We start from the raw sequence: 27,965 nt of genomic DNA on the forward strand, positions 1-27,965 counted from the left end.
GACGAAGGTCACATAGCAGGACCATGGAACTTTCAAGAAAGGCATCTGGGATTCCCACTTACTGTTCCAGGCTTTAAGAGCTGCAGCCCTTGCTTTCTCTCTTGGTGATGATGCTGGATGCTTTAAATAGGGGATTCATCCCCCCCGGAGGAGCCCCGTTATAATTTTCCCTGACAAGGCAGGGTGCGTCTTCATCCTCCTCCTAGATGGTCCCTTTTGATTCGTTCAAGAACCAAAGAGGAATCCAAATGACAGTGCTGCCTGATGTCATGAAGGCCTGCACATTTCTCTTTCAGCACCTAATTCTTTCATATGCCTCTTTCTCCCAAGTAGTTACCATTCCCTCTTCCACCTCCCTAATCCCTTCCCAAGTAAGGTACGGGTTTTTTTTTGTTTTGTTTTGTTTTGTTTTGTTTTGTTTTGTTTTTCTTTTGCTCTCTCTCTCACTCTCTCTTTTCTGTATCTCTCGGAAATCAGACAGGAGTTCAGAGCACTTTCACTACCTTTTATGAGGTAGATTGTGATGTCATAGATGGGGGCAGGGCTAGTCAACTTTCTACCCACCTCCCAACCTGTGCTGAGGGAGCTCCGATCGGGAGTGGAAGCAGTGATTCCTCCATGGTGAGTAACTTTGCTTTCTAATCTAATGTCTCTGTACTCATTATTTCTGAAGGAAGTGGGGGGGGCAGGTTTCAGGGAAGTGACCATGTGTCCACTTAAGCCCTCTTTACTTACCATTAATCAACTTGGGCAAAGGGCCGATTTATCTATTCTTTACATGATTTAGGAATTCCACAACACAGACTCACTCTTCAATCATGATCTAAACTTGAGAAGCGAAAATTATATTTCCAATTCCTTTATTTCTCAGTCTTTCTTCCAATTGGGAGGGAGAGCCATTGCATATATGGAATGAATCCATTCTGCAGTCCCTTTGTGAGCTTCTCTACAGAGAGCCAGTCAGGAGGAGGTACTCTTCTTCATTTGGGAAGATTTCAGGGTCATAGAATATCCTTTATTGATGTTTGTTGAGAAACATTAAGCTCTTCTCAAATTCTGGGGGTTAAAAATCTGAGGAAACTGAAACATGAGGATTATCAACAAACAGTTTTAAAAAAATGAAAGCTTTCTCATGCCATGACTAAAATGTTCATTACAATAAAATCATTTGTCCTACAAGTTAAAAGCACAGTCATTTCAGGGTGTCACAACCAAATTTGCTACCATTTTGTTGTTTTTGTTGCATGCCATAATACTGATGCTGTTTTGTAGTCTCTTGCTAGTTAAGAGGTGTGAAAAGCTGCTGTTCTTTGTTCTCATTTGGGTTTCTATTACTGATTAGTCCTTTTATATGCCTTCGTGTTTAGAAAGAAAAGATCAACTGGAGTGAGCATTTTTCTCTGCCTCTTTGCTTGTTCTCTCACGGGTACCTATTAAAACTTTGCAAGATGTAAGGTTTGTGTGAAAGGGCAAAGGGATCCTTGGAAGTGGTTAAATCTTTAATGGATATCCAAGCAACAGGGCGAATGTTTTTAAAAAGGATTTGACCATCAGAACGTTAAGCCCTGTTACTTATCATGGGGTGAGATGAACATATCTTGGTGTGGATTATGGGTATTTTGAAATACATAAAAAGAGGATCATTCACGTTTCTCAAAGCATGCATCCCTAGTCAAGTAGCCATGTGTAAACACTGGCACTGGAGAACTGGGGGACAGTTGGAAGGGAGGGTTTCTCCTCAAGTTTCTCTATTATGTGTAGCTCATGTTCCCTTCACCCTCAAAGTTATGCACTTTTATACTAAAAACATGGGAACAGATACTGCCCTTTCTGGTACCCTGAATTTGGGAGTAGGGAGGGCTTCCAGAGATTATTTTCCCTCCTGAGCTTTCTAATATGAGGAAGTAACTATAATTATAGAGATTTCTGGCCTGATAAGGAAAGGTAGGGCCCTAACTGGCCAATAGGAAGATTTGGGTTGTGATTGCCAGCGGTCAACCTAATGTTACAACATGGGTGAAGGTGATGTATGTTGGGTTATCCCTCTCAAGTCTCTGATCTACTTTTTTATTAAAAGTACTATACTCCTGAAACCCAGGTAGAAGCAACCCTTCAGTGCTAGAATAATCTGATGTCTAATCATAGCTCAAGTTTTTAATGTCTTTTATCAACCCCTCATACAGCTGCCAGGTAAGAAATGCTCCTATTTTATAAACTCTTGGAACACAATCATCTTTAAACTTCGTGAGTGAAGAGCGGTTGTGTTGTGCGCTTGTGCAAATTTGGAGCGTCTATCATGGAATGCCTTGTGCATGCACTTGTTTATCTTCATGTGCATGTGTCATTATTAGTGGTGTTCAGTGTTTTTTTATTCATTTTGTATGTATTAAAATTATAATTTAAAAATACATACATACATACATATATTGTGCTGTAAAGGAGTCAGTGAAGTGTAACAGAAGCTGCTTAAACTAGGGTCTAAGCACTGGTATTTTGGTCCTGTCTCCATCATCGATGATTAAGCAACTCAGAGTAAATTGCTTAGATCTTTCAGGTGTCAGTTTTTCTCATCTGTAAAATGATGATAGATGATCTGAAAGATGTAGCCCAAAATATCTCCATTCTAAAATTCTGAGGGTTTATGATATATTTTTGAGGAAATTATTTGTGGGAAAAGATAGTTATTGGACATATAATTATTCAATCCAGAGAAAAACATTTCAGTCCCTACTAGGTTTTAAAACTTACCCTCTATCTGATGTAGTGTTATTTGGTTAATGATATATATGAGTAGCTCAATGTTCTTTTAAATGCACAATGTCATTTGACCAACTTGCTCAATATAAGCCATCACTACAGATAAATATCTGCAGAGATATAGAATCCATGGTAGGTAGCTATGTGTTGACTTAGAACACGAATTTCCTTTTTAACTCTATACTTTTACGTTTTTCTACTTATTTGGGATTAAAAATTAGTCCTTATTTACAAGGCAACAGATCTGGCTCATTGGGAACTTCAGAATTCAAAATGACTTAAGACGATATTGCAGTAGTGCCTATGTGGTATTGGAAAGGAGTGGTGAATAGAGAACTGGGGTACTGAACTATGTGTTATGGTATACATGTACAGCCTGGCTCCTGATCCTTAGGAATGTACAGCCTCTTTGGGGAGTGCAGACAAGTGTCAACTTAAAAGTAAAGACAGGAAGAGTTCAAATAACTAAGAAATGTGCCATGGTATATAGGTGGCTGGACTACACTGGGATGATTGTGAGAAGCTGAGGTGAGGCATTTTACTGACTTTAAAGTGTGGCTGAGATTTGTGTTATACCGAAGGAAGTTATCATGGAAGCATTTCAGGTTTGCAAGACCACAGGAGTTGAGGATAAATTTTGGTTAAGACATGCCATATATCAAAATCACTGTATAGTTCATCTCCTTACTTCTTCAGATTATTATTATAATTATTAAAGCATATTAATTGTACACAGTATTGGGTTTCTATGAGACATTTGAGTTCCACATCCTTGTTGAACACTTTTCCCTGAGCATGTGCTGATTTTACAATAAAAGAAATATTTGTTTAGAAGAGCTGAAGAGGCTGCTAGTAAATGAACTGCAGTTTATTAAGTTTATAAACTAACTCTGAGAGGGTCTAATTTTCTGATGAAAGTGAAAAGAGATCCTCTTTTGGAAATATTTCCTAAACCTGAAGAAAGGTTTAGAAAGTGATATAGTGTTGGAAATGTGCATAAGCTAATGAGAACCCATGTAATGAAGATGGTGTCACTTTTCTGTGTATTGAACAAGAATCATGTCAGATTCCGCCCCTGAACAGATGCTGTAGATGAGGTTAAGCACTGAGTGAAACGTCACATAATTAAGCAAGTCTCTTTTTTGAAACACTTGGGAAAAGGAGATTATTGATTTGGATATGATTTACCCACATTGATGAACAAGAGTGCTTGCATTCTAAAGCCTCTTTGTTGCTTTCACAGATGATTTGCAGTGTATACTTGGCATCGCATAGAGGGAACTATGCTTTTGTATATCGTGCCATCCAAATTCTTTCCAAGTTATTACTTTGACCTTTCTAACAGACTGGAGTTTCACAAATAAAAGTTTTGTTTCTCCTAACTCCTTTCTCAGATTCTAACGATCTTAGGACTTCATAAATAAATAAGGGCTTGGTTTAGATCACTCCGTAAAATGTCTCTTAATTTCTTAATGTGACATAAAAATTAGCTTTGTAGAATTTATTATCTCAGGAAATCACTTTCAAAGGCTAAACTTGTCTATCTGGGAACAACGAAATGATATGATCAAAGGCAGTTTTACAAAGCCAGGAATGCTCTTTTCGAACTAATTTTTGAAAAAAAACAAAAAAGTTCAAAAAAAATAAGAGTTAAATAAAATTCTGTGAAACAAATTCATTATAGATTATTACAAGAAAGTAGGACTATTTGTCTTGACAGAACAATGATAAGGATGGCAATTGTTCCCCTTCCCTACCCTCAAGTGTTCCTGGAGATCATTTTTAAAATAAAGGATCAGGTAGACCTGCAATCAATAAACATTGAGTATATAACATGTGATAGCCACTGTCCCATGGGACAGTGAAATCATGGAATCCAGACAGATGTACAAGTAACTACAATACATTATAATAACCTCTCTGAAAGAATATACATAAGGCGATTTGAGCATTCTTATAGAAAAGGGGAAGCTTAATAAAGGATATATGCATGTGTGTATTGAATATATTCTAGACTGACATTATCTGAAAATGCCAGAGATGGGTGAAAAGATAAAGAAAAGCAAAAGATGAAATTCGAATGGTAGGTTGGGCAGACATTTGTATGACCCATGCTGATTTTAAATCAGTGGTTTTCAAAATGATCAGAATTATCTGCATGTCAAACTCAGCAAAGGGGTAGGAGGAGCCTATGAAAAGGCAGAGGCTACTCTGTAGACCACTTGAATCAGCATACTTGGTAGTAGGTTCTTGGAATCTGTAATGAACTACCCACTTGCTAACACACACCAGGTGGTTCGTTTTCACACCAAAGTTTCAGAATCTCTACAGGCAACAAAACTGACTCATGTGTCTATGTTCTTTGAAGAAGTTTCAGAAAAAAAAATTAGTAATAAAAGATCTGGGACAAATAGGAACTGGAGGTAATATAAGAATATCTTGAGAAAATTGGTTTAAACATTTTGGTTAGACATGAGAACAAAACTTCCTAATAATGATGGTTATTATATATAAAGAATGACTAAATAATGCTATTAAATCTCAAAGGAGGGGTGTGAGACTATAAACATTCAAGAGGCTGTCTTTCATCTTTCTTTTGTTTTGTTCCCATACAAAGAGTCGATGAAGATCCAAAATAATTTGTAAAACATCTCCCAAGTGGTGTGGAGATGAGAGAGAGGAAATAGTTCAGAGAAACTGTTTCTGAATGCTATTCTTTGGAAGAGCTATTTGACTACTTTATTTCAATTAAGTAAATGTCATTTAAAAAAAATACTAGCATTCTTGTCATGACTGAAAAGCATCATGCTCATGCCAACGCAGTATGTGACCTATACGGTCTATGTTGAAAATTATTAAAAACGTAATTATATGTTTGAATAAATAATCAATTAGAAATTGTAAATTTGTCCTGTTTTTTCCTTAATGGACAACATCTATTACTTTACAACCATCAGTCCATGTACAAAGTTAAGAAGTGCTCAAAGATGTAGAGAGAGGGGACACTTGAGAGATATTTCACATTTCACTGAGACATCATAATGAGCCTTGGTCTGTAAGAAGGCAGATCTCTCTTCACAACATCAAGAACAAATTCTGGAATTAACCTCCTCATTGCTTTGCATACAGATGATTGATTACAGGTCCAGAATTTTATATTTGAGAATGCTTTTGGAAATCAGGAAAGGATGGGGAATCCTGTTTTTTTTTTTGTTGTTGTTGTTTGTTTGTTTGTTTGTTTTGTGATATAGTGCATTTCTTTATTTTTTTTATTTTTATTTTTTTCTCCTTTTTTATTAGTTACACATGACTGTACAATGATCTTGATAATTCACACATTTGAATCAAATGGGGTATAATTTCTCATTTTTCTGATTGTACAGGTTGCAGAATCACATTGGTCATACAGTCACCTATATACGTACAGTGGAATCCTGTTTTTATCTGGGTTTTTGTTGTTGTTGCTGTTTTTTTTTTTTTTTTTTGTCAATGACAGTGTTTTGTCTTGGCAGAGTTGGAGATACTGTCACCTTCTAGAAGCAACTGCTAAGATGCCAAATTAGTTTTGGCATACTAAGTTAATGATGTTTAAAAAAAAAAGTGATTCTAGCAGATATTTCTTACCAATGATGTGTAGCTCTGTCAAGGTAAATACAACTTCAAGTGCTTCTAAGAAGATGCACCAAGGGAAATTATTTACTTCAAGGCCCATTTTACCTGAATAAAAGCTGAATAGACAATAGTAACAATCATATGGTTTTGTTGTTAGAGATCTGAAAATGTAACATAAAGAAGACAATAATTTCTTAAATAATGTTAAAATGGTAAGCTGGATATTGCTATTCAGTGAGAATTTGAAAACTATTTCATATCATCTGGCTGTTATTGGTCAACACTAACCTTCTCTCTGGGCTTTTCTTTTTTGTATAAAACTTGTAATTGTAATATCAGTAATATCTGATATTACGTAGAAGGACAATCTCATGTAGCAAATACCAACAATTATTCTTTCTAGTTAAGATACATCGAAGATTTCATAGGCGCCAAGCACTGTGCTAAAGCTTCTTAAATACACTATGGAGTTCAGTTTTGATAATGGTCTCATGGAGAAGACAGTGTCAGCCCCATCAGAAATACTAGGGAAAAAGATTAGAGAATTTTCGTGTTTCCAGGAGGTCAAAGTCAGCAATTGTGTTCTCCACAGCGTGGTGTGCTTCTGTTATTCCTTGTCTGACACATCAGTGTGATTATTTGATTATTTTTCTCCATTAAGTTGTAAGCTAGTTAAGAATGTGTTTGTCAACTGGCTCCTTGAACAATGAGCACATAGCACGAGCTAATGTATTAGGCTCACTTTGTTTTGCACTGGAAATTCCTAAAAACTGATCCTGAAGTCTATCATTCCTTCACTCTTTCCTTTATTTATTTATTTTTTTAATCTTTTTTTAGTTGAAGTTGGACACAATACTTTTATTTTATTTATTTATTTTTATGTGGTGCCAAGGATAGAACCTAGGGCCCTGCACATTCTTGGCGAGTGCTCTACCACCGATCCACAACCCCAGCTCCTTTATTTATTTTTACATGAAATGCTAGACTTCAAAGCACATTGCTTTTTAGCATTTGGAGCCACCAATTAAGTAATCAAAATTTTTTTCGAGCTAACTGAATTTCTTTATAATTTATTTTGTTAAATTTTTTAAATTTTATTATACATAAGATTTTAAGATTATGGCATGGAAATATATAGAATTTCTTCCCAAAAGAGCTAAATTAATCATACTGGTTCTTTTGAAAGGAGTTGGAAAGTAACATGGTTGCTTTCATTTGCCCTCCTACCTGAACATTATGACACGTGAAATTGTTAAATAATTACACTTAAATATGAAATATTGATTTATAGCTAAGCATCCTAAAGTATTAATGTCCCCTAATAGTCTTTACAATTTGTAATAGATTTTCACATGTTTTAATAGATTTAGATCCAACCACATATGATAAATCTGTAAATTCAGAGTTGTTTCTCTCACAACTCATATATATTTATATGTAGTTCAGGGAGACTACACGGAGTCTTCCAGGACCCCAGACTCTGAATTTATGGTCTGTTACATTTAGTACGTGACTTCACTTCTGAAGTTTGTCTTTTGGCTCAAGACACCTTCTAGTGTTTCATCTTTCCATTTTCTATGCAGGAAGAAGTGAGAAGATAAAATTATACACTTACTTGCTATGCTAGCAACCCTTAAGGAGGTTTCCCAGAATACCTGCCCTTCACCCCCTGCAATTTCTGCTTTCATCACCATGGCTACCTTTAGATGTAAGAGAGACTAGGAAATAAAGTGTTTTAGTTAGGCCAGTTGCTGCCCTGATTAAAAAGGGGAGGCCATGACAGGGGCTCATGGAATATTGGGTGGTCAACCAAGGCAGGATTCCAAAAACAAAGATGAAATTATCCCCATAAAATTAGATTAGAAACTGACAAGCATTCAGGAAGGAGAAAACAAAACCTATTCTTATACTAGCCAGGATACCTTGGCAGACCTATTCTTTGCAGGTTTTTGAAACTCAAATTTAGTTGTTATGCAAATAGTCTAATGTGCTTTCTTGCCTTCTACATTTTTGAGAGAATTAAGACAGGTAATTTGCTGCCTACCTTCTAGACAATAGGATGCCAGATTTTATGTGAGGAGGAAGGCTTTGTTTCCCAGAAGCCTTCTTTTGTAGAGTCACAGTCAGATGGAAGCTGACAATGAATTATCTGAGTATCCCAATGATCCCCATCTTATGAGAGATCTGGAAACAAACAAACAGATAAAACAACAACAACAACAAAAAGGGTGAGTTAGGCTAGGGTGGTAGCCCTTGCCAGAGAATGCAAGAACTGAATTCTGGCTTTTGAGCAAGTTGATCCACCTCTTAGAAGCTTCATTTTTCTCAGGTATAAAATAAAAATGAGATGTGTATCTACCAGGTTATTCGTATCAAAATGTGTTGATTAATACCACACACTTAGCACAGGGATCTTAATGTGGTAGTGGTAAGTACATGCGCACCAATATTGGTCATTTTGTCTTGTCCAAGAGAATGTATATATAGTTTGGTGATGTAGTTGCCCTCCTCCTCTCTTTCATCATGTCCACCCTCAATTAAACTGCTGGATACACAGCACCGAATAACCACCAAGGGTCTCTACCCCTTACAGAGATTCCATTCTTCTGTCATTAGAAGTTCTAGAGGGATCACTTAGAGAGGTAATGTTTAAAAATAGGGAAGGGAATGGCCTCAAAAAGAAAGCATTGATTTTCACAATTCTGTCTGTAAAAGAATCACAAGAGTAGCCATTAGAAGTGGAAATTCCAAGACTCTGCTTCCACACTTTAGAAAATAAGGGTTGAGAAAGACTAGGGGGCTCATTTTGGTTAGCCATTGTAGGATGCTTCGCAACATCTCTGAACTTTGCTCACTGATGTCAATAGCACCCCCTTCCTCCCCAGCTGTGATATTCAAATGTCTTCAGATACTGTCAAATGTTCCCTAGTTTGGGGAACAAAATTGCCTTTGAATGAGAACCATAGGGCTGGTTGCAATCCTGACCTTTCATCCACCATTTGAAATGCAGATGACAGGCACCATAGTTCCAGATTCACCTCCAAACTGACTCTTAGCAAGGGCATGGAGGTGCACTTTCCTACAAGCAAGACTCCAGAGACCCTGTCACAGTTGTCCATTGATGATCACTTTCTTACCCTTTCTGAAGGTCTGCATCCACCTCCCTTCCTGTTTACTAGACATGTTTGCATTTCTACTCCCAAAGGCAATGAAGGGTTTCAATGAGAATGTTTAGAAAAAAGTTTGAAAAAGGTAAAATTTGACTTCAGTTTCTTACTTTTTGCAAACAAAGGTAGTAAGATAAAAATTTTCAATTTTGTAGCACTTAAAAAAAAAAAAAACTTTCCATGTATCATTACCCACTACTTTATCATTGCATAGTACTTTCTGCATATGTTTTAATCTCTATGTGGTGAGGAAGCCAGTAAGTATATCTTAAAATGTAAGCAAAAAGGGAAGTGATAGGTAGTTTATGTTCTTCCTAAAAAAAAATTTTTAAATAATAAAATGAAGTACATTAGGCTACTATTCTCCTTGAGAGTCAAATTACTCGTTTTTTTTAAAGATAGTACTTATGAAGAGTAATTCTGCAATGTGGAAATGAGTGGCAGGTGAGCCCTGAAACAGGAAGCTGTAGGTAGGAACTGAATATTTTTCATGGCTTAGCATTTTTTTTTTTTTCTTAAAGCGATTTGGAGAGCTGTGACAGGTGGCATCCCCAGATACAGCAGACATCACTCTCTTAAAGATGCATCTAGAATGCATTTGAAGAATTTACCTTGCATTTTTCACTGGGTAGGGTAAAGAAATAATGAGGTGGCCTTTATATCTTGTAATAAGTATGAAGGTGATTTAACTTTGTCAGCGGCCTGATTCATAGGGACTTCAAGATAGGGATTGTGCCTTGAGGAAAACTTTCATCTTAATACTAAACATAATTTTTAGTAGGGGCAAGATACTGTATCACACCATCTCCAACCCTTTCATGTTCCTCTGTGTTCCCCGGTTAAAAGTTATCATCTTGAAATTAAGGAAGTACTTTTCCTCCTACCCCAGAAGAAGTTTTTAAATTTCAGTGGTTTGAGGTTTTCTTTCAAAAGAATCACTAATATTTTTTTCCAGAATATTTTTTTGGCAATACTGTTATGCATTTTCAGCCTTTTGAGGATTCTCTTTCCTTTAATCTGTAATTTTGAAAGTCTCTTGTATAGCTTGGCCTCTTTTGCAAGGGAACAGATAATATGTTGTCCATCCATAGAGGTTCTTTGTTGGACCAAAGACATAATATTTCCAGTTTTAGATCGAAGGGAACCCTCAGGTGCTTTTGCTGCATCTTCCCTAAAGTACATTCACTCCAGGAGAGACAGAATAGAAGGTTCCAAACTAGGCCATGCCCTGGCAGGCACCTGTATGGGGAAGTATCCTGGCTTCTAAGGAGAAGAGAACCACTTTAAATGTCCTTTATTTCTTCTTTTATTTAAAATCAGTTGGAGCTGTGGTGTACCATTAAACACACTATTCCCAAGGACAGAGGTCATGAGCTCGAATTGCTGGTAATTGTTTATTAGCTAGCAAGTTTCTTCTCCCTAAGCCTCAGTGCCTGTTTATAGAATGGTGTAGATAAAGTTGGTGTATTGCTTTTGTTTTTAAAATGAGTGTTAAGTGATAGTAACATATAAGAAAGATCTAACTGGGGTATTTCAATATGTATTGAATCTACAAAATCTAAAATTTTCTCTTTAGAGAAATACTCAACAATTTTTATTTTTCAGTAGGCTCATCTTACACTCAATTTAAGGGACAGCCTAAGCCAAGAATCTATCTCTGCGCTAACCAAACACTAAACCCAATATGTCCACCTAACCCCAATATGAATTTCTGTGTTGCTAGCCTTTTGGGGGAGAGTATACTAGAAAAGGGCAAGGAGGAATGTGTTTGCAAAGAGCCAGACGTTTAACTATGTATGAGACAAGACCAATACATAGACAAAGCTTTTGAGGACAAAATTGTTTTGAGTAGCCAATGATTTGATTCTAGCAAGAAAGGCAGCCAGAATTGAGATGGAATCATGAAATACAGATTCATCGGTGAACTTTCATATTTGTAGGAATGGTCTCCCTTCATTTCTTTGTTGGATTTATCTCTTTGGGGGACACACTCCATAGCCAGTGTTAAGTCCCCAACAGTGCGGTTCCTATGACCTATTTCCTTTGAAAAATCATATTTTCAGACTATTCTCTATAAATGGAAAAATTGAGATTGTAAGTAGGACCACTCCATTGATATTTCATCATCTCTGTCAAGGAGAAGAAAACTCACCACCTTTTGGTAGTACTTTGTTCTTGCCTTGCTGGGGCTGATGATACCTGCATGCTACTCCAGTCATCTATAGAATACTTGCTTCAATGCGCAGGGTTCCTTGAGTCTGAAGCATTCGGGTGTTGTAGTAAATTAAGATGAAAATCCCCAAGAGACTCAGAGGTTATATGCTAATCTTCTATATTCTCATATGTCTTTTAAATTTAAAAACTATTCAAAGTTTATCTTCTCACATGGATTTCAGAATAACTTGTAAAATACATTGTTATTATTAACCCCATTTTATAACTTGAAGAAACTGAAATTCAGAGAGATTATTAGAGCATACACAACTTTTACAGGCAGTAACTGGCACAGCCAAGATTCAAATCCAGTTTCTCTCATGTGTAGTCTTGTGTTTTGTGCAAGGTAAGAATGGTACTGGTTTCTTTGTGCTCCCTAGACTATAAATCGAACAAGAAACACAGGTCATAGTATGTGTCAGATGCTGTAGTGATGATAACAGCTGATGTATTTGGGTTCTTACACATTATACCTGTTGGTCTAACATTATATCATGGTGTCCACTGTGTGATAAATTAAATGACTATGTTGTAGAAATGAAGAATAATTTTTCTTAATTTCTTTGATAAATAGGAAATGGTATATATGATATCTAATTCTAATAGTCAGGAGAACTGGAGGATGTATTTAATCAAATTTTCTTTGAATATTCATAGATTTTTTTTTGTTTTTAGTTGCTGGCAAGAAAATCAGAAATGAGATAATGATGTCTTTGCCACTTGCTTAGTTCAGATCTAATGTAAATCAAGATTGCAAGATTGGAAGTTTGTGTGACTTTTGTCTCCTTTGTGGCTTAAGAAAATCCACCCTCATTACTGCCTGGTCACGTAATTAACATTTATAAGCCGTTGAAGCATATACTTACTACTAGATCAATGCTAGCAGGTACCCAGAATGAAGATAATCAGGCAGGAAAACTTTGTGGTAGATTATAGATTAGTCTGGTTGAGATGGCATGGTATCTCAACCTACTTCTATTAGATATGAATATTATGAACCCAGGTTCACAGAAAAGTTAACTTTTCTATTTCAGCTTCCTCATGTACAAAGAAGGAATGATGACATTTACATTATACTATTTTGAGGGTTAATAATTTGTTTGAGCACTATCATTATACCGAACAAACAGCTCAGTGCCTTGCAGATGCTGGTACTATTAATAAGGGAGGTGGATTTTTTTTTTAAACCTAAGTCTTTTGTAATAGAAAGCAATAATTAAGTATAAAGACTTTAAGTGTGGCTCATTTCTGAGCAAAGGCTGATCTTCAAACTGCCACTCAGGGTACAGTAGGAGGAAGAACTTGTATCACAGTTGGCTACTGTTTCCTTTCTCCAGAATATCCCACCTTCTACTCTCCTGATAATCTTATGCCATTGGGTGTAGTGGAAGAAAGAACAGGTAGAAGGAATGAGTTATCGGACTAGCCAATGTACTTTAGCTTTGTGTCTTTGGTCAAGCATTTTCATTTCTTATTTCCCCATTCATAATGTTTATTATTAACAATATATAATGAATGGCTATGGCAGGCTCAAATGCCAGGTGCTGTTTTAGGTGTTTGGAACATAGCATGTAAGTGGGAAACAATAAACAAGAGAAGAAAATGCATATTGGATGGTGATAATTGTAGGAAAAATATAGAAGTAGGGGGAGAGGACAACAAATTGAAGCATGGAAGGGATAGAATTGTAATTTGAAATGTATGGCTAAGGACAGTTTTCCCTAAGATGCTGATATTTGAATCAAGATTGGAAGTGAGAGAGCAGGCCTTATAGATATCTGGAGAAAGAGTGTTCTATGCAGAGAAAACACTAAATGCTAAGGCCTTGCATCCTAACATGACTGGTTTGAGCAACAGCCAAAAGATCAACATTTAGAGGTTGAGTGAACAAGAAAAAAATCAGAAATATTAAGGACCACTGGCTATCCAACCAGATTTTGCCCTGAATTTTACTCAGACTGAATTAAGGACACCCCCCTAGAGGATGATGGTAACAGAATAACATCATTTTTGTTTATTTAACAGAACATTCAGGTTGTTATCTAATAATGAAGATGGAAGGAAGCAAGGAGAGTAGTTTGGGGCAATTACGATAACAATCTAGCAAGTGTCTGATGAGTTGGTCAAGGTGGTTAAGAGTGGAGAAGGTGAGACAAGGTCAAATACTGAATGTTTTGAAGATGTTACTGATGGAATTTGATGACAGATTAGATATTAAGTCAGAGAGAACAAGGTGTAGCCTAAAACTCTGGGTAGCCTATCTAAATAGTAGGAGGAATGGTAGGAATTCTCCCTCCCCCTGAGAGAAGACAGTGGAAGAAGTAGATCTTGGGGAGGAGTAGAATGGAGTGCAGAGCTCTTGCTGTCTCTGAAAGATTGAGAGGAGTCAATAAGAAAATATATGCAGAAATCGAATTGTTCTCCAAATGCTAAGAAGTCATCTTTATGAAGATAACTCTTTCAAGCACCTGAAATAGAATCTATATGGAAATTAACTAAAAGAGTTAATGGTTACATCTCATTGAGTTGTAGGAAACCACCTGAATCTGTGACTGTACACAGTGATCACTTGAAAATGATTTGAATGTGTGTTAACATTGGCAGTGGGTTTATAGCATACAATGGAAAAAGCAGTGACCAGGAAGAAAAAAAAAATGATTCAGAGGGTATTATTCTGTGTCTACTCAAAAAATGTTTCAAAGTAGACCGGAAAAATGTGTTTAATTATAAAAGCCATGGATCAACTGCTCAAATTTAAAACTAATTTAATTAAAATTACTGGATTTTAAACATGCATTATATTGAAGACCTCTTATGAGCACTTGAATAATGATACCATTTCTTCTTGTCTTAATTCTCATTTCTATAATGAAAGAAGAGTTGAAATTTTTGGGTTAATGTAGTGAATTATTTTATATAGCTATGTATGTGTCTAAAATTTCACTTTAGTTTTCTGCATTATATTTAAGAGATAATTAGTCTTAAATTGTGTAAGAAAATTATGATATTGGAGGAAAAAGCAATATTAATGTACTACAGCAGCCCCAGTTTAAACACAGTGTTACATTCCAAGACCCCCAGTGGATCCTGAAACAACAGACCACATGGAACCCTGTGTATTATACTGAGAACCCTTGGCTACTAAAGTGTCTGATGTGTAGATAGACTGGAAAATGGTTTGACTCTTGTCCTGGGCAAGACAGAGAAGATTTCAGCATGCTGTTCAGAACAGTGTGCAGTTTAAAACTTAAGTATTGTTTATTTTTGGAATTTTCTGTGTAATATTTTCAGACTAAGATTGAATATGGGTAATTGAATCTATGAAAAACAAAACCATGTTTATAGCAGTTCAATTCACAATAGCTAAACTATGGAACCAACCCAGATGTCCTTCAGTAGATGAATGGGTAAAAAAATGTAGTCTGTATATTCAATATATATTCAGTTTTTAAAGAAGAATGAAATTATGGCATTTGCTGGTAAATGGATGGAGTTGGAGAATCTCATGCTAAGCAAAATAAACCAATCCCAAGAACCCAAAGGCTAAATAGTTTCTCTGATATGTAGATGATAATTCACAATAGAGGGACCCCAGGGAAGAATAGAGTTACCTTAGATTAGGTAGAAGGGAGTGATGGGAGGGTAGAGGAGAGGATATGGGCATAGGAAAGATAATAGAATGAACAGATATTATTACCTTATGTACATATACCACTGCATGGCTGATGTGATTCTACAACATATACAATCAGAAAAACGAGAAATTATACCCCATTTATATATATCAAAGTGCATAAATCCATTCTATGGTAATGTATAACTAATTAAAACAAATATTTTTTTTTTAAAAAAGAAGCAAAATCATGAATAAGGAGAGCTACTTATTTTTAATCAAAGTCTTCTGTGCAGTCCTCCATGTATACTTGGAAGGGCCATGGAGCATATGGTAAATGGTTTCGTCTTAATTGCTGACTCTCCTCCATTGCTAATGTTTGATTGGGCTGTATGTTGAATGAATTCTGAGACCTTGTCCAATACTAGCAGAAAAGAAGACTGTGATTGATCAGGCAGGTCTGATAAGGGTTCCAATGAAGTGGCAGTGAGTGTGACACCCATTAATCACCTTTGCTTCACTGGCTCTGGAAGGGGCTTAGATCATTGATGAGTACTGGTTGTCTTATGGATGCCCATTGCTTTTTGTGATGCCTATCCTACTTGCTGTTTCCCAACTTTTACAAACCTGAGCCCAGGCAATGTCCTTCCTTTGGTTTTTACTTTTAATCATCTTGGATTTTAAAAATTTTTGGAAGGCATATTCTTAAAACATGCCCCTTGCTACATTGTTATTTGGATAATAAATGTGTGCACATTAGGAAAAGGGTCAGCAAGAGTAGTTGTCTTATGTTCTGACAGGGGGCTTATGTTTGATGAGCTATTCAAGTAATGCTAAAGAACTGAGATTCTATTGGTGGTTTCAGAGGATGAGATGAGATCAGTCTTAGCTGGAGATGTAAGGTACTAGATGGCAGTACTTCCAGTTTGAATGAAAGATGAAAAATTTATGAATTTTTCATCTATTTGGTAGCAAGTAGATTTAAGGGTTAGAAAAGCAAGACTAGGGATCCCCATTTTGGGAACCAACAAAACAAAATTTAAAAGACACAGTGGTGATTTGAGGAAAGATAGATCACAGTAATACTAAAAGCCAAGATTCATTATTAAGGGCTTACTTATACCATGGGGAAGGCACTCAGCTTTAAGGACATTATCTCATTTAGCATTTGATCCTAGGAAGGGCTATTTTCATTTTAATGATAGATTTGAGGCCAAACAAGGTTGAGGAGCTTATTCAAGATCAAGTTGTTAGTGATCACTCTAATCGGAACTTGAACTCAGGCTTGGAGTGATAGTCTAGGCTTTCATTGCTAGGAGAGAAGAAAGGACAGAAAGCGAGCGGCAGCAGAAGGCAGGAAGCATAGCATGATTATAAGAATTGTATTTCCTGAGGAGACGTGATCACATGCAGAAAGAAGAGACTGAGGTCCTGAGAGGCTGCACGCACTCACTGGGGATGGATCTCTTCCACCCTTCCTTACTCTCTTCACCCAAGACCTGGTAGCAGCAGAAGCTTTGGCTACCGTTTTCCATATACCTGATGAAGAGTGGGGCCTGGCAAGGATAGCAATTTACTTTCCCAACCTATAAATAGTACCATATTATGACACAGTTCCTAGTGGTTGTATATGAAAAGAAGTGAAAAGATGAAGAATACTTCCAAATCAAATCAAGCTCACTTTTGCAAGGCAGAGTCCTCTGCTAACCAGTCACAAACTCTGATTGTCCTGGATTCCTGTAGTCTATACTCCTCTGAGTCATATGCTTTGCATGCCAGAGCCTGGGAACCATTTTGCAAATTGTTAAATAGCCTTCAGCACTTATCAGCAGACACTATGTTCATACAAAGTTAGGCACTTCTGATAGTGAGGGGTCCATGGATCTTTGATCCGTTTTGTCAAGACTTAGTTTCTCTTCATTTTTAGACAAGAATTCCTCTTACGTTGGCTCCTGGTCATGATGCTGCTAACTGGGGAGAGAGAATGGTGGGAATAAAGGGATCAATATAGTGATGCTCTACTATAGGGACATCAAAAAAGGAGCCTTAGCTCCTTGAAGAGTTGTTATGAGATGTAAATGTTGTAACGACACATAATGGGCCATGATCAGAGATGACATGATCAATTAATGCACGGTGTGCTGATGTGACATAGAAGCCCAGCAAGATCTATTTACAGTGGGTATCTGCAAATCAATTGGCATTTCTTCCTCTGATGAATTTATTTCCTCATGGTTCTTTTGTTATATGTAAGAAAACAATTTAGAGAAGATCTCTAGGCCAGTAGATCCTGAAGTGTGGGAAAATAAAGGAACCTAAAAGGAAGGAAGAAATCCAGAAAAAAAAAAAGGAGGTGAAGGATGTCCTAGATGACCAGGCATATTCCTGTTCAACACTTTCCAAGAGCCAACCTACCTCAATACTCCTACATCTCTTTGAGATCCCAAGTTTAGCAAAAAATGTCTAGTTTGGGGTTCAGCAAAAACTGTTTAGCTTTTAATAGTAGGGAAACATGGCTCTCAGCCATATTTAGGAAATTTGTTGACTGTAATTAAGCCTTCATGGGAGTCCCCAAGGTTTACTTACTTATAATTGAAAAAATGCAAATGAAGATAGTTAATCAGTGGACTGGCCGACTATGAAGTGCTGCTGTCTACCTAAATGAATTGAAAAGGAAGACACAAGTATGTCCAGTTGAGAAAGTTACCTGAGAACCAATTGGTAAATTTCTCAGCAAGACCCTGGGGATTTTTTTCTTAGCCTGAGATTGCAGTGCCTTTCTGCTAAGGTCTTTGCCAATTTAATCTTGAGCCTTTACGTACAGATTTCCTAACAATTGGCCTTCCACCAGCTGCCTCTCTGGCACCACTCAAAGAAGCCCTGCAGAAAAATAACAGACCTCTCCTTTATATCATGATCTACTCCTTAAAACTGTAAAATACTTAATTTTCAAGACCCAAGTAATCAAATAGGAATGCCCTTAGGATTCAGTAACTTTTCAGATACATTAGATATCAGATCAGTTAGATATCAGTATGTTAGATATCACAGTTATATGCTGTGATATTAATTGTTTTAATGCATTTTTCTAATAATAAGTATATCAAAGCTGTGATGGTCATTTTTACCTCAGATATTATACTTGTTAATGTATGCAGTTAATTTTTAATGCCCAATTTTTAGATCATCCATTAAAATGCTTTGCACTTAATGATTAGATCCTCTCACTAATGATTTCATGAATCGCCAACACATTATATGGTCAAATCAAAAATGCACAATCTATCCCACAAAATTAGTTGTGAGAGCAAAAGAGTTAATGCAGTGTTGTTTAGCTAGAAATATTTGTCGACATCCTGATAAATAGTATAATAAAAACAAAAAGTATTAAACAATGTAAACATAAAGTACAATGGATGATGTATCTGTGCTATAAACTATATCAAGTTTGAATCTGACAATTCTGTCAAAATGTAACCTCTTGGAGGAGAGAGGTAAGTATGTTTCCTTTCCTGTGCCACTTAGCGGATTCTAAGAGAGCCAAGTGCCATGATTGATTAATAGTATCTGCCATGGACACTATAAGGGTGAGTGGTAAATTGCTGCCCTGTGTTCGCCACTGTCCCTGTCTTAAGAGGAAGGAAGCAAGCTTTGGTAGCTTACTTCATTGTTGATATTTGAGGAGGAAGAATGACTGGAGCAGGGCTCTGAAATGAGGGCTTGCTATAAAAGAAATGTCATTTTTTTTTTTTTTTTGCGAGTGTATAAACATCTTGAGACGACTTAAGTGGAGAAAGATACGATTAGGCTAGACCTTTTCACCATGTCTTTGTTTGCTTGAGTTATTTATTGCCCAGGACATGGTAGAGTTTTTAAAAAGTGTTATTGATATAGACTCTGGAAAAAAGTAGGCAGATATTTCAAGGTATTTCAAATGTATCACAGTTTCTAAGGAGATCAAATACCTCTTCAAAGTCTCATGGATTTTTTTAAACATGAAATGTTCCTCTTGGCGGATAATAGGCTCCAGTGCTCTAGGTTTCTAGCCTTCCATTCATTAACAGCAAAGCTGACTTGTAGCAAAATCTCTCCCCCCCCCCACAAGCAATTTGTGACTGCTTTTGGGGAAATGATAGTTTAAATATAAATAAATGGCCAGCTCCATTGGAAAGATTCCAGTTTTCTCATGGTGTTTGCTTTCAGTTTATTGTCAATTCTTTCATCACAACTTCCTTCCCTGAAATGTGTAGGATAGCCCCATTAAAATACTTCTTGTTCTTAATATATTAAAACCATTGTCATTCCCATTAAAGATGTTGCAAAGTGGCTAATAGGGAGTTTACCCATATTGGGGGAACTGTTTTAGCATTCTCATATACAGTGCTACAAGCAGTGACTTGAGATAATGAAAACAAAAATCCCTGACCCAGGAATTTCTATGCATTTTGAAGTGATCAAGGCATATTTCCTTAGTATTTATATTTCACAAACACCTTTCATTTGGATTTGGCTTATTCTGTTTAATTTAGCCTGTAGTCCCATGATATTTACATTATTTTAAATCTAGTAATAGATTGATTTTACTTTGGATTTCCATGAACTGTCATTTATGTTTCATTAATTTTTGGAAGCAAACAATCAGTTTCTTTTTTTTTTTTTTTTTGAGAAGATATACAATTNTTTTTTTTTTTTTTTTTTTTTTTTTTTTTTTTGAGAAGATATACAATTTGAAAATGGACCCGTCTCTACATGTGTACATAAATAGATAAATACAGAATGCACAGTGTAGTTCTAATTCTCTTCTGAAATGGTGAGCCTGGCCTTTACAAACTAACATCTTAAGACATTTACTGTGTTAGATTCAGTTAATTCAGTGTGTGCTCTACCCTTTCACATTAGTTTTGCATTTTTTGACCTTGCTAGTTTGTTTTGGCTATTGTGCTTTTTTTAAAAAAAAATGAATCAAACTGTTAAGTCTAAACTGCTAAATCTATGAGTTGCTGATTTGCCCAGGAAGTGTTCCCCATTATCATAAAGGATAAAGAATTCTTAATTGCTTAGCTACTCCATAGATAGTCAAGGCTACTTTCTTTTCAAATAAGTTATTTCTTGATGTTGTCATGTCTTAGATTATTAAAAGGATATTGATTTTTATCTTGAGAGTCTTATATAATAATAGTTTCAGTAAATTTATTTTTTAGATTTTTACCTAGGGAGGGAAAGTGGACTTAATATTTCTTTAAAATTTTATTAGCTCTCTCTTCCCCCTACCCCCCCAAAAAAGCAAAGGTCAATGTTCTCTCTGATAAGTAGATATCTCTCTTTATAAAAACAGAGTCTAGATAGCATGCCCACTATGAAGCTCATTTCCCCTGTCCTATCCCTACCTGAATCAGAATAGATTTACTGTTTCTTTTGTTCTTGGACACCTCACATCATATTACAAAACTTATTGCAGAGTGTTATACTTTTTAGTTTACATGACTTCTTTCGTCTTTGCACTGTGAGCTCTTATAGTTCTGCACCTGTATGGATTTATGTGTGTATACCCAGCACTTACGAGCAGTGGATGGCACAAAATAGAGATTAAGTAGGTGTCTGAAGAAATACTTGGAGATGGAGAAATGTCGAGGTAGAAAGACAAAGGGGTAGGCTGAATGAAAAGGGGCTAATGAGAATTCAGCGTTTCAAGAGATGTGTTTGCACTTCTGAAAGATTATGATTAAGCTATTCACTCATATTCTGTTTCTGTTGCAATGTAAGTCCACCTTTAAGGAAATAACATGTAACCTATGACATGAGTTTTCAGGAATATCCAGATGATTATGCAAGTGTCAAGACAGTCATTTCAAACACATTTGGTGGTCTTCAGCTTTGAAGTGATAAAGGAATTAGGCAACATAAGTATTGATTAAATGACAAGAAAAGCCAGAGTTCAGAAAGTTCTTCCTTCTAGTCTTTCCATTCATTAAAAAAAAAAAAGAAAGAAAGAATGATGTGGAAAAGAGAAATCTGACTTTGTATTAGAAGTTGAATTGGGTTAAGAAGAGTGAGAATAGAGGTAAGAAAAAAATACAGAAAATGCCTTAAAGAAACAGCTCTCTCACCCTTATTTGCTTTTCATGGACTGTAATAGAACAAGATGTGAGGAAACATCTGTTGCCTTTTTAAAAATAGTACTTTGATATTTTAAAAGAATAGTGACAGAATTAAGAGAATTCTAATTTCTATGGCAAGGGACAGCAGACACCTATGGGATGGAAAAGGCACAGTTAGGCTAGCACAGCACAAAAGATGTTTGGATAGAGGATTCTCCTTCAAAGCATGCTTTTTGGAAGCTGTGTGATGTAACTGTTAGAGCATGGGTTCTGGATAGGCTTTCTGAATTTAAATGTTGGCTTATTGCAGTGTGACCTTGAGCAAACCATGAGTCCTGTAAGTCCCAACTGGGATCATACTATTACCAATCCCAAGGGTGTTTCATTTATTTATTTATTTATTTATTTATTTATTTATGGTTCTGGGGATTGAACCCTTGCGTATGAGGCATATGAGTGCTTGCATATGAGGCAAGCACTCTACCAAATGAGCTATATCCCCAGCCCGCCCCCCCCAAGGGTGTTTTTGAGGTTGAATGAAAGAAAGAAAACTTGAGGAGTTGGTCCAGAGACAAGTACATGAACTCATTTGCTAATTGTAGGCTCTTGTTTTTAAAATGAGCTGAAAATGAACAGTTTCTTTTAGACTAGATATAGGAACTTAATGCAGTCATCAAAGAAATTGAAATATCCTCCTAAACAGGAAAAGATTGACAGGTCTTTTCAGCAAAAACAGACATCTATGTAATGTAGGCTGGCTTGACGAAGAACTGAGCTGTGGTTGCCTTTGGAGGCCATTTTAAAGCTAGCAAGGCAAGCCCAGATATAGGCTTAGAGCATTAATTAGAGTAGCAAAGCCCAGCCTAACAGAACAGATGGTTAGAGCTGGGTAATAAATATGCTTCTCAGAAACTGGGCAAGTATAAGAGAAATTAGTAGAGGTAAAAATTTGGGCTCCATTGTCCTGAGGATGCCAAGAGGGACTAGGAAGGATTAAACACTGGGTTGGGACAAACTCAAGACCAGAGGTCTAGGCAAAGAGTATTTAGGATCTGAATCATGGGATTGAAAAATTCAGACCAGGTGAGATAGAGATACTCATGAAATTAAGTCATGGGATTAACAGGATGTTGATAGGTTTAAGGACCGTTTTCCAGGTGGGCAAGGGTAAATAGAAGCAGGTTTGTTTTGAATTATAGATAGTAACTGAAAAATAACAGCCCAGAAATTAAATAATATTTTGAAGGAGTAATGCTATATAGTAGGTTCAGATGCTGAGCTTTGGGGAGAGGTGTGTTTTTGTCCTAATTCCAACTATATATTACTAAAGGAGCAAGTTAACATTACAGAAGCTTCAATTTCTTCACCTATAAAATGAGGGTAATAATACCTACTTTAAGGATTTGGAAAATTTAATTGCAAAATTTAATTCAAAGAATTAAGGCACCTAGTAGGTGCTCAATTTTTGTTATTATTAAAACTTCATTTGCATATCTTGTTTGAAAATGCCACTATTATAGTCTAAATTACCAAATAGAATGCAATTATGATAAACAGGGGTTCCTAAACCTTGTATGAAAATTTTTTGCCATATAACCTTGCTCTTTCTCATGTCTCGTTTGGGGAAGTGAAGTTTAGTAAAAACTAAACCAATTGAAAACCAGGTCTTATTACCATTTTGGACAAACATAAAGAAAACCATTTTAAAAATAAAATAACTCATTATGCTTTAAAGTTACCTAAATTACAAAAGTGAGTATAGTAGCAAAGGGTAAAGTTTATGTTTTTGGAATTCACCATTTTAAAATGTCACATTTTGTATTAATAATCTTAGACTGATCATATTGTCTGTGTAATTTTGTTCTAGTTGGCCGGGTTCCCTCACCTCCTCATTTTACCTTTCCCCAAACTCAAGATCTGCATTAGCAGGCAGCTTGAATGAAGTCACTGGCTTTATAGTGGAGAGCTATCTCACTCTCAACCCATGTATTAGGTTTATTCACAGGATTCCTGCATCAGGCTGGGAGAGCACATGGGTTCTGGAGAAGAGACAGGCTCTGATTTTTTTGCTGCAGAATTAGACACCATCTATCTGAAAATGGAATCTGTGGTAAAAATCTCCAGATTACTTGTATCCTTCTCTTGCTCAATTCTCCCAAGACTCACTCTCCAGAATCATTTAATAATATAATAGACATATCTTGTCCTATTCTATTTCTACTAATTCAATTACCACAAAATAAATCAACCAAACTATCTCTGACATATCATTTTACCCTCTTTACCCATAGCACAGAATAGATTGGACTAACTTTATGAATGAATGTTACTCCTTTTTGAAACCTGACAGACTTTCCGGAAACTATCATTTGGACCAGAGAGGTATCGAGGGGTAGAGTGGGGTTCTGTTGTTGCTTTTACCACATTCATGACTGACGTGCTCCTGATTGTCCCAACATTTTGCTGTCTCATCTTTGCCCTTCATTATTTATTCTTCTACCTGACGGTTGAATGAGAAAGATGAAACAGTGAAATTCAGTCAGATAACTAGCTCTGATGTTACAAGCTAGTAAATAAATGGTGGAAGTCCTAAAATCATTGGATAAAATAAGCCTTCAGATTGTCTTTGGGTTTCATTAATCCAGTGGTTTTCAAACTTTGGCATGTATCAGAATCCCCTGGATGGCTAGTTAAAACAAAGATGTAAGTCTTTGATTCAGCAAGCTTTGGATTGGGCCTGAAAAATTCTACCAGTTCCCAGGCGATACTGATGTTGCTGGCTTAGTGCTCTCCCTTGAGAACCACTGCACTAAATCCATGTTTGGCCTCTCCTGTTAACATGAATAATCTAGGATTTGCTTTTTAAGCTAACTCTCGAAAATTGGGCTGTATAAATGAAACATCATGGGTTAAAAAGTTATTTGGGTATATGTGCACCTTGTACAATGGTCTGTAAGCATTTGGTTAAAGGAGTCAATTATATGTCAGTGAATTATGGTTCTGGAAGTATCTTTGCTTCTCTATATTATGTAGGGTCAATATAGTACTGACCTTTAATTTTTTTAATCATAAAGCATTCCTTCTTTGGTATTACAAGGGGTTCATATGGACAAAGCATCTTCCATTATTTTCCCAGTGATCAGACTCTATGAATATTTTTGGTGCTGGAAGAATTGAGCTCATTTGATTACCATAATATTTTTAACCCAGTTCAACTTTTTTTTTTTTCTTAAAAAAGCTTAAATAAAGAAAATGGAACAAAGAAAAGCCAGAGTGGCGTTGGATTCAACTTCTTTTGACCCCAGTCACTGCATGGAACACATTTTTTTCTCACAAGAAATTATAGGAAGTTAAAGTGAATGTCAGTCACATCAGTGGGGGAGCCACAGGGTTTAGTGCCTCTCAGCTTAAACATTACTAATCACCCAGCCCTCAGAAGGTTCTGTGCCTCATTTTCCCATTCTTTAATGCACTTATAGCCCATGACTTACAGGTTATATAGCAAGCATTTTTTTTTTAACTCTAAAGGATACCTTTCCTTATTTGATATTACAAGAAGTTTGATGAATGATCAAATGAGGTTGGAGTAAGACTTGCAGTCTACCTTTTCTTTCACTAGATCCTGGAAGAAAGGGAGTTTGAAAAATGTCTGGTTCAGGCAGTGAGACTGAAAGAAGCATCAGACAGACACTGAATGGCCTGATACACACTATGTAGCACTCTAACTAGTAAAGTGTAGGAAAGAAGGAATCTAAACATCCCTGGTCTGGTGTTGGGTCTCTAAACTTATTTGCAAATTGGGACTTGTCATCGCTTGCTTGCTTCTTTCTTTCTTTCTTTATTATGGGAACTGAACCCAGGGGTGGTTTACCACTGAGCTACATCCCCAGACTTCTTGATTTTTGAGACAGGGTCTTGCTAAGTTGCTTAAGGCCTTGTTAAGTTGCTGAGGCTGGCTTTGAATTTGCATTCCCCCCTGTCTTAGCCTCCCAAATCTCTGGGATTAAAGGTGTGTGCCATCAAGCCTGGCTCTCATAGAATTTTAAAAATCTCTCCAACTCAGTATAGTGACAGTGTGGACTAGTAGTATAGTCTTCAAGTACTTTGCTACTTAAGCTATGTAAACTTCTGCAAGTTACTGGACAATCTCATTGGAAAAAAAAAAGCAACGATGATAATACCTTCTTCTTCATAGAGTTTTTGTGAAAGTTAAATAGGGAAATACTTAAAAAATTCTGGGAACAGTGTTTGGCACGTATTAACGTGGGGAATATGGGGATCTTGCTGAATGCTGGCTAAACCTATAAGATTCTGACATAATTATTGATATTATTATAGGAGATATTTTCATGACCTAGAAATAGTTAAATGGATACCACAAGCTCAATTTTAAAAAAGCCAAACCACTCTGGGATTCTTCCTGTGCTTTAGCTCCTTTCATCCTCACCAAACCCAAGCTCAGGATGTAGAAATAGTCATAGCTAGGTAGGAAGATACAGAAGTAGGGTCATATCATTGAAATGTAACCCTTTATGACTTTTTATTCCTCAGTGCCTAGCAAATGCTTTTCAAATATTGGGTAACTGTCACTATTACTAATGAGCCTAATAATAATATATTGCTCTTTGGAACAACTTATGTTACTTTAGAATTTGTATATGCTAAAAAGAAGGGTTTGTCTTTAGCGGTATTGAGATTTTAGAAAGTTAGGTATCATAGGGAAACTTTTTTATGTTTGTTTACTTTGAGATCAGATATAGGAGAAGACAGGTGGCTGATTTATAGGCTGTTCATTTTCTCTTGTAAGAATTTGCTTATTTTCGGCAATACCGTTTGCTTGAACAAGCAAAACATTGTTTTGTGAAACTGCACCACCTTCTTGTGAACTGGGGGCCTCGATTAACCGAGGTCTGTCTTATTCTTTTCCTACTCTAGCTGGACAGTGCTACGTCGCTTATCCAGGCAGCTAAAAACCTGATGAATGCTGTTGTCCTCACGGTCAAAGCATCCTATGTGGCCTCAACCAAATACCAGAAGGTCTATGGGACCGCAGCTGTCAACTCACCAGTTGTATCTTGGAAGATGAAGGCTCCAGAGAAGAAGCCCCTTGTGAAGAGAGAAAAGCCTGAAGAATTCCAGACTCGGGTTAGGAGAGGTTCTCAAAAGAAACATATTTCACCTGTGCAGGCTTTAAGTGAATTCAAAGCAATGGATTCCTTCTAGGATGATTGGCTTTAACAAGAAAGATTTTCCTTTCTTTTTAGTTTTGTTTTTCCTTTCTTTTTCATTTTAATTCCATTTTTGTATGCATACCTGCCAACTCGTATGCCTCTGGCATGGGGAAATTAAGAGAGCAGTGTCTGTTTGCATGTAAGATGAGATGTGATCAATACTACTGATCCATCTGCAGCCCGGGGAGGAGGGGACAGGGGAATTCCTGTCCTGAGGTGGCACAGAGCTGTCCTTTGTAACATTCTCTTAAAAGTTGGGCAAAGAGTTCGCATTGCAATGTTTACGGGAGTGGGAGGGATGGGGAAAAAATAAACTTAACTCTACAAAAGCAAACTCTAATGCATGCAAGAATCATTAGGTTGGCAGGTATATTCATAAGTGAAAAACCTGGAAGTGTAATGGTAGAACATAAAACTTGTATTGCTTCTGTTTCAGTGCAAACATGTACTAGCCAATACGCTTAAGTGTGTGGCCCACAAAATTGAACAATTGAACTTTGACGTCATACCCATGATCTTATGTGGATTTTTTAACTGAGGAGAAACTAGTCCAGCCTAAAATGTTTCTTTTAATCTGTATTCTGTTCTTTCTCTTCTGATAGTGCCATTACTAGTGCTCATGTTATCATTTTTTCCCCTTTACTAAAAATGATAAACATTTATTTGAGATAATTAAAATCCTTCTGGGGGCACTGGAAGCACAATATGGTGACTGATCTTTCTTTCTTTCTTTCTTTTTTAAAATACGAACTATGATTTTGCTAGAAATAGAAGGCCCAGTGGTGGAATGTTAGAGGAATAAAAACTGACAGTGTGTGAAGGTTTAGAGGCAAATGCATAGGTGTAGCTTGGAGTGCTGGTATCTAATATACCATTGTATTCACTAACTCAAAATAAACACATTTAATCTTGATATCCGAAGAATGTCTTCTTTTTTTTTTTTTTTTGTTAAATGTGTACTTAATAAAAGATTTAGAGAATCCTTAAAAAATGGATTTTAAATGCTTTTTGTTTTGGTTTGCTTTTACATACTAGAGGTAAAATAGGTGAAATATAAATCATTCGGTCATTTTTAAAGTCTAAAAAATTTCTTTTGTTTTACTTTGTGGTTTGTTTTCCCATTTGTTTTTCATTCAATTTCAAATGGAATTTAAAATAAGAAATTCTTATATTAAGACTTTTCTGGGCCATGCTTGGCCCTGGGCTAAAATTGAAAAACTTAATATGTTCTCAGAGAGAATGATAATCCAGTTTTTAAAAAAGAGAAGCCCAT

The 27,965-nt window shown here is 36.3% G+C and overlaps 1 protein-coding gene across 4 annotated transcripts in view; it reads left to right on the forward strand.

Annotated features, from left to right (window-relative positions):
- Positions 1-27,605, forward strand: part of Ctnna2 (catenin alpha 2) — a 992,415-nt gene extending 964,810 nt beyond the window's left edge. Inside the window, exons 18-20 of one of the 4 annotated variants that reach the window (XM_048787429.1) lie at positions 478-621; positions 23,455-23,571; positions 26,397-27,605. In XM_048787429.1, coding sequence (XP_048643386.1) covers positions 478-621; positions 23,455-23,571; positions 26,397-26,684 — 549 coding nt within the window. In that variant the 3' untranslated portion in view covers positions 26,685-27,605. The remainder of the gene's footprint in view (positions 1-477; positions 622-23,454; positions 23,572-26,396) is intronic. The other 3 variants (XM_015499866.2, XM_048787430.1, XM_015499867.2) reach the window with 3 other exon arrangements.
- Positions 27,606-27,965: the final 360 nt, after the last annotated feature.

Source organism: Marmota marmota, unplaced genomic scaffold (assembly GCF_001458135.2).
Source record: "Marmota marmota marmota unplaced genomic scaffold, marMar, whole genome shotgun sequence".
Lineage (NCBI taxonomy): Eukaryota > Metazoa > Chordata > Mammalia > Rodentia > Sciuridae > Marmota > Marmota marmota.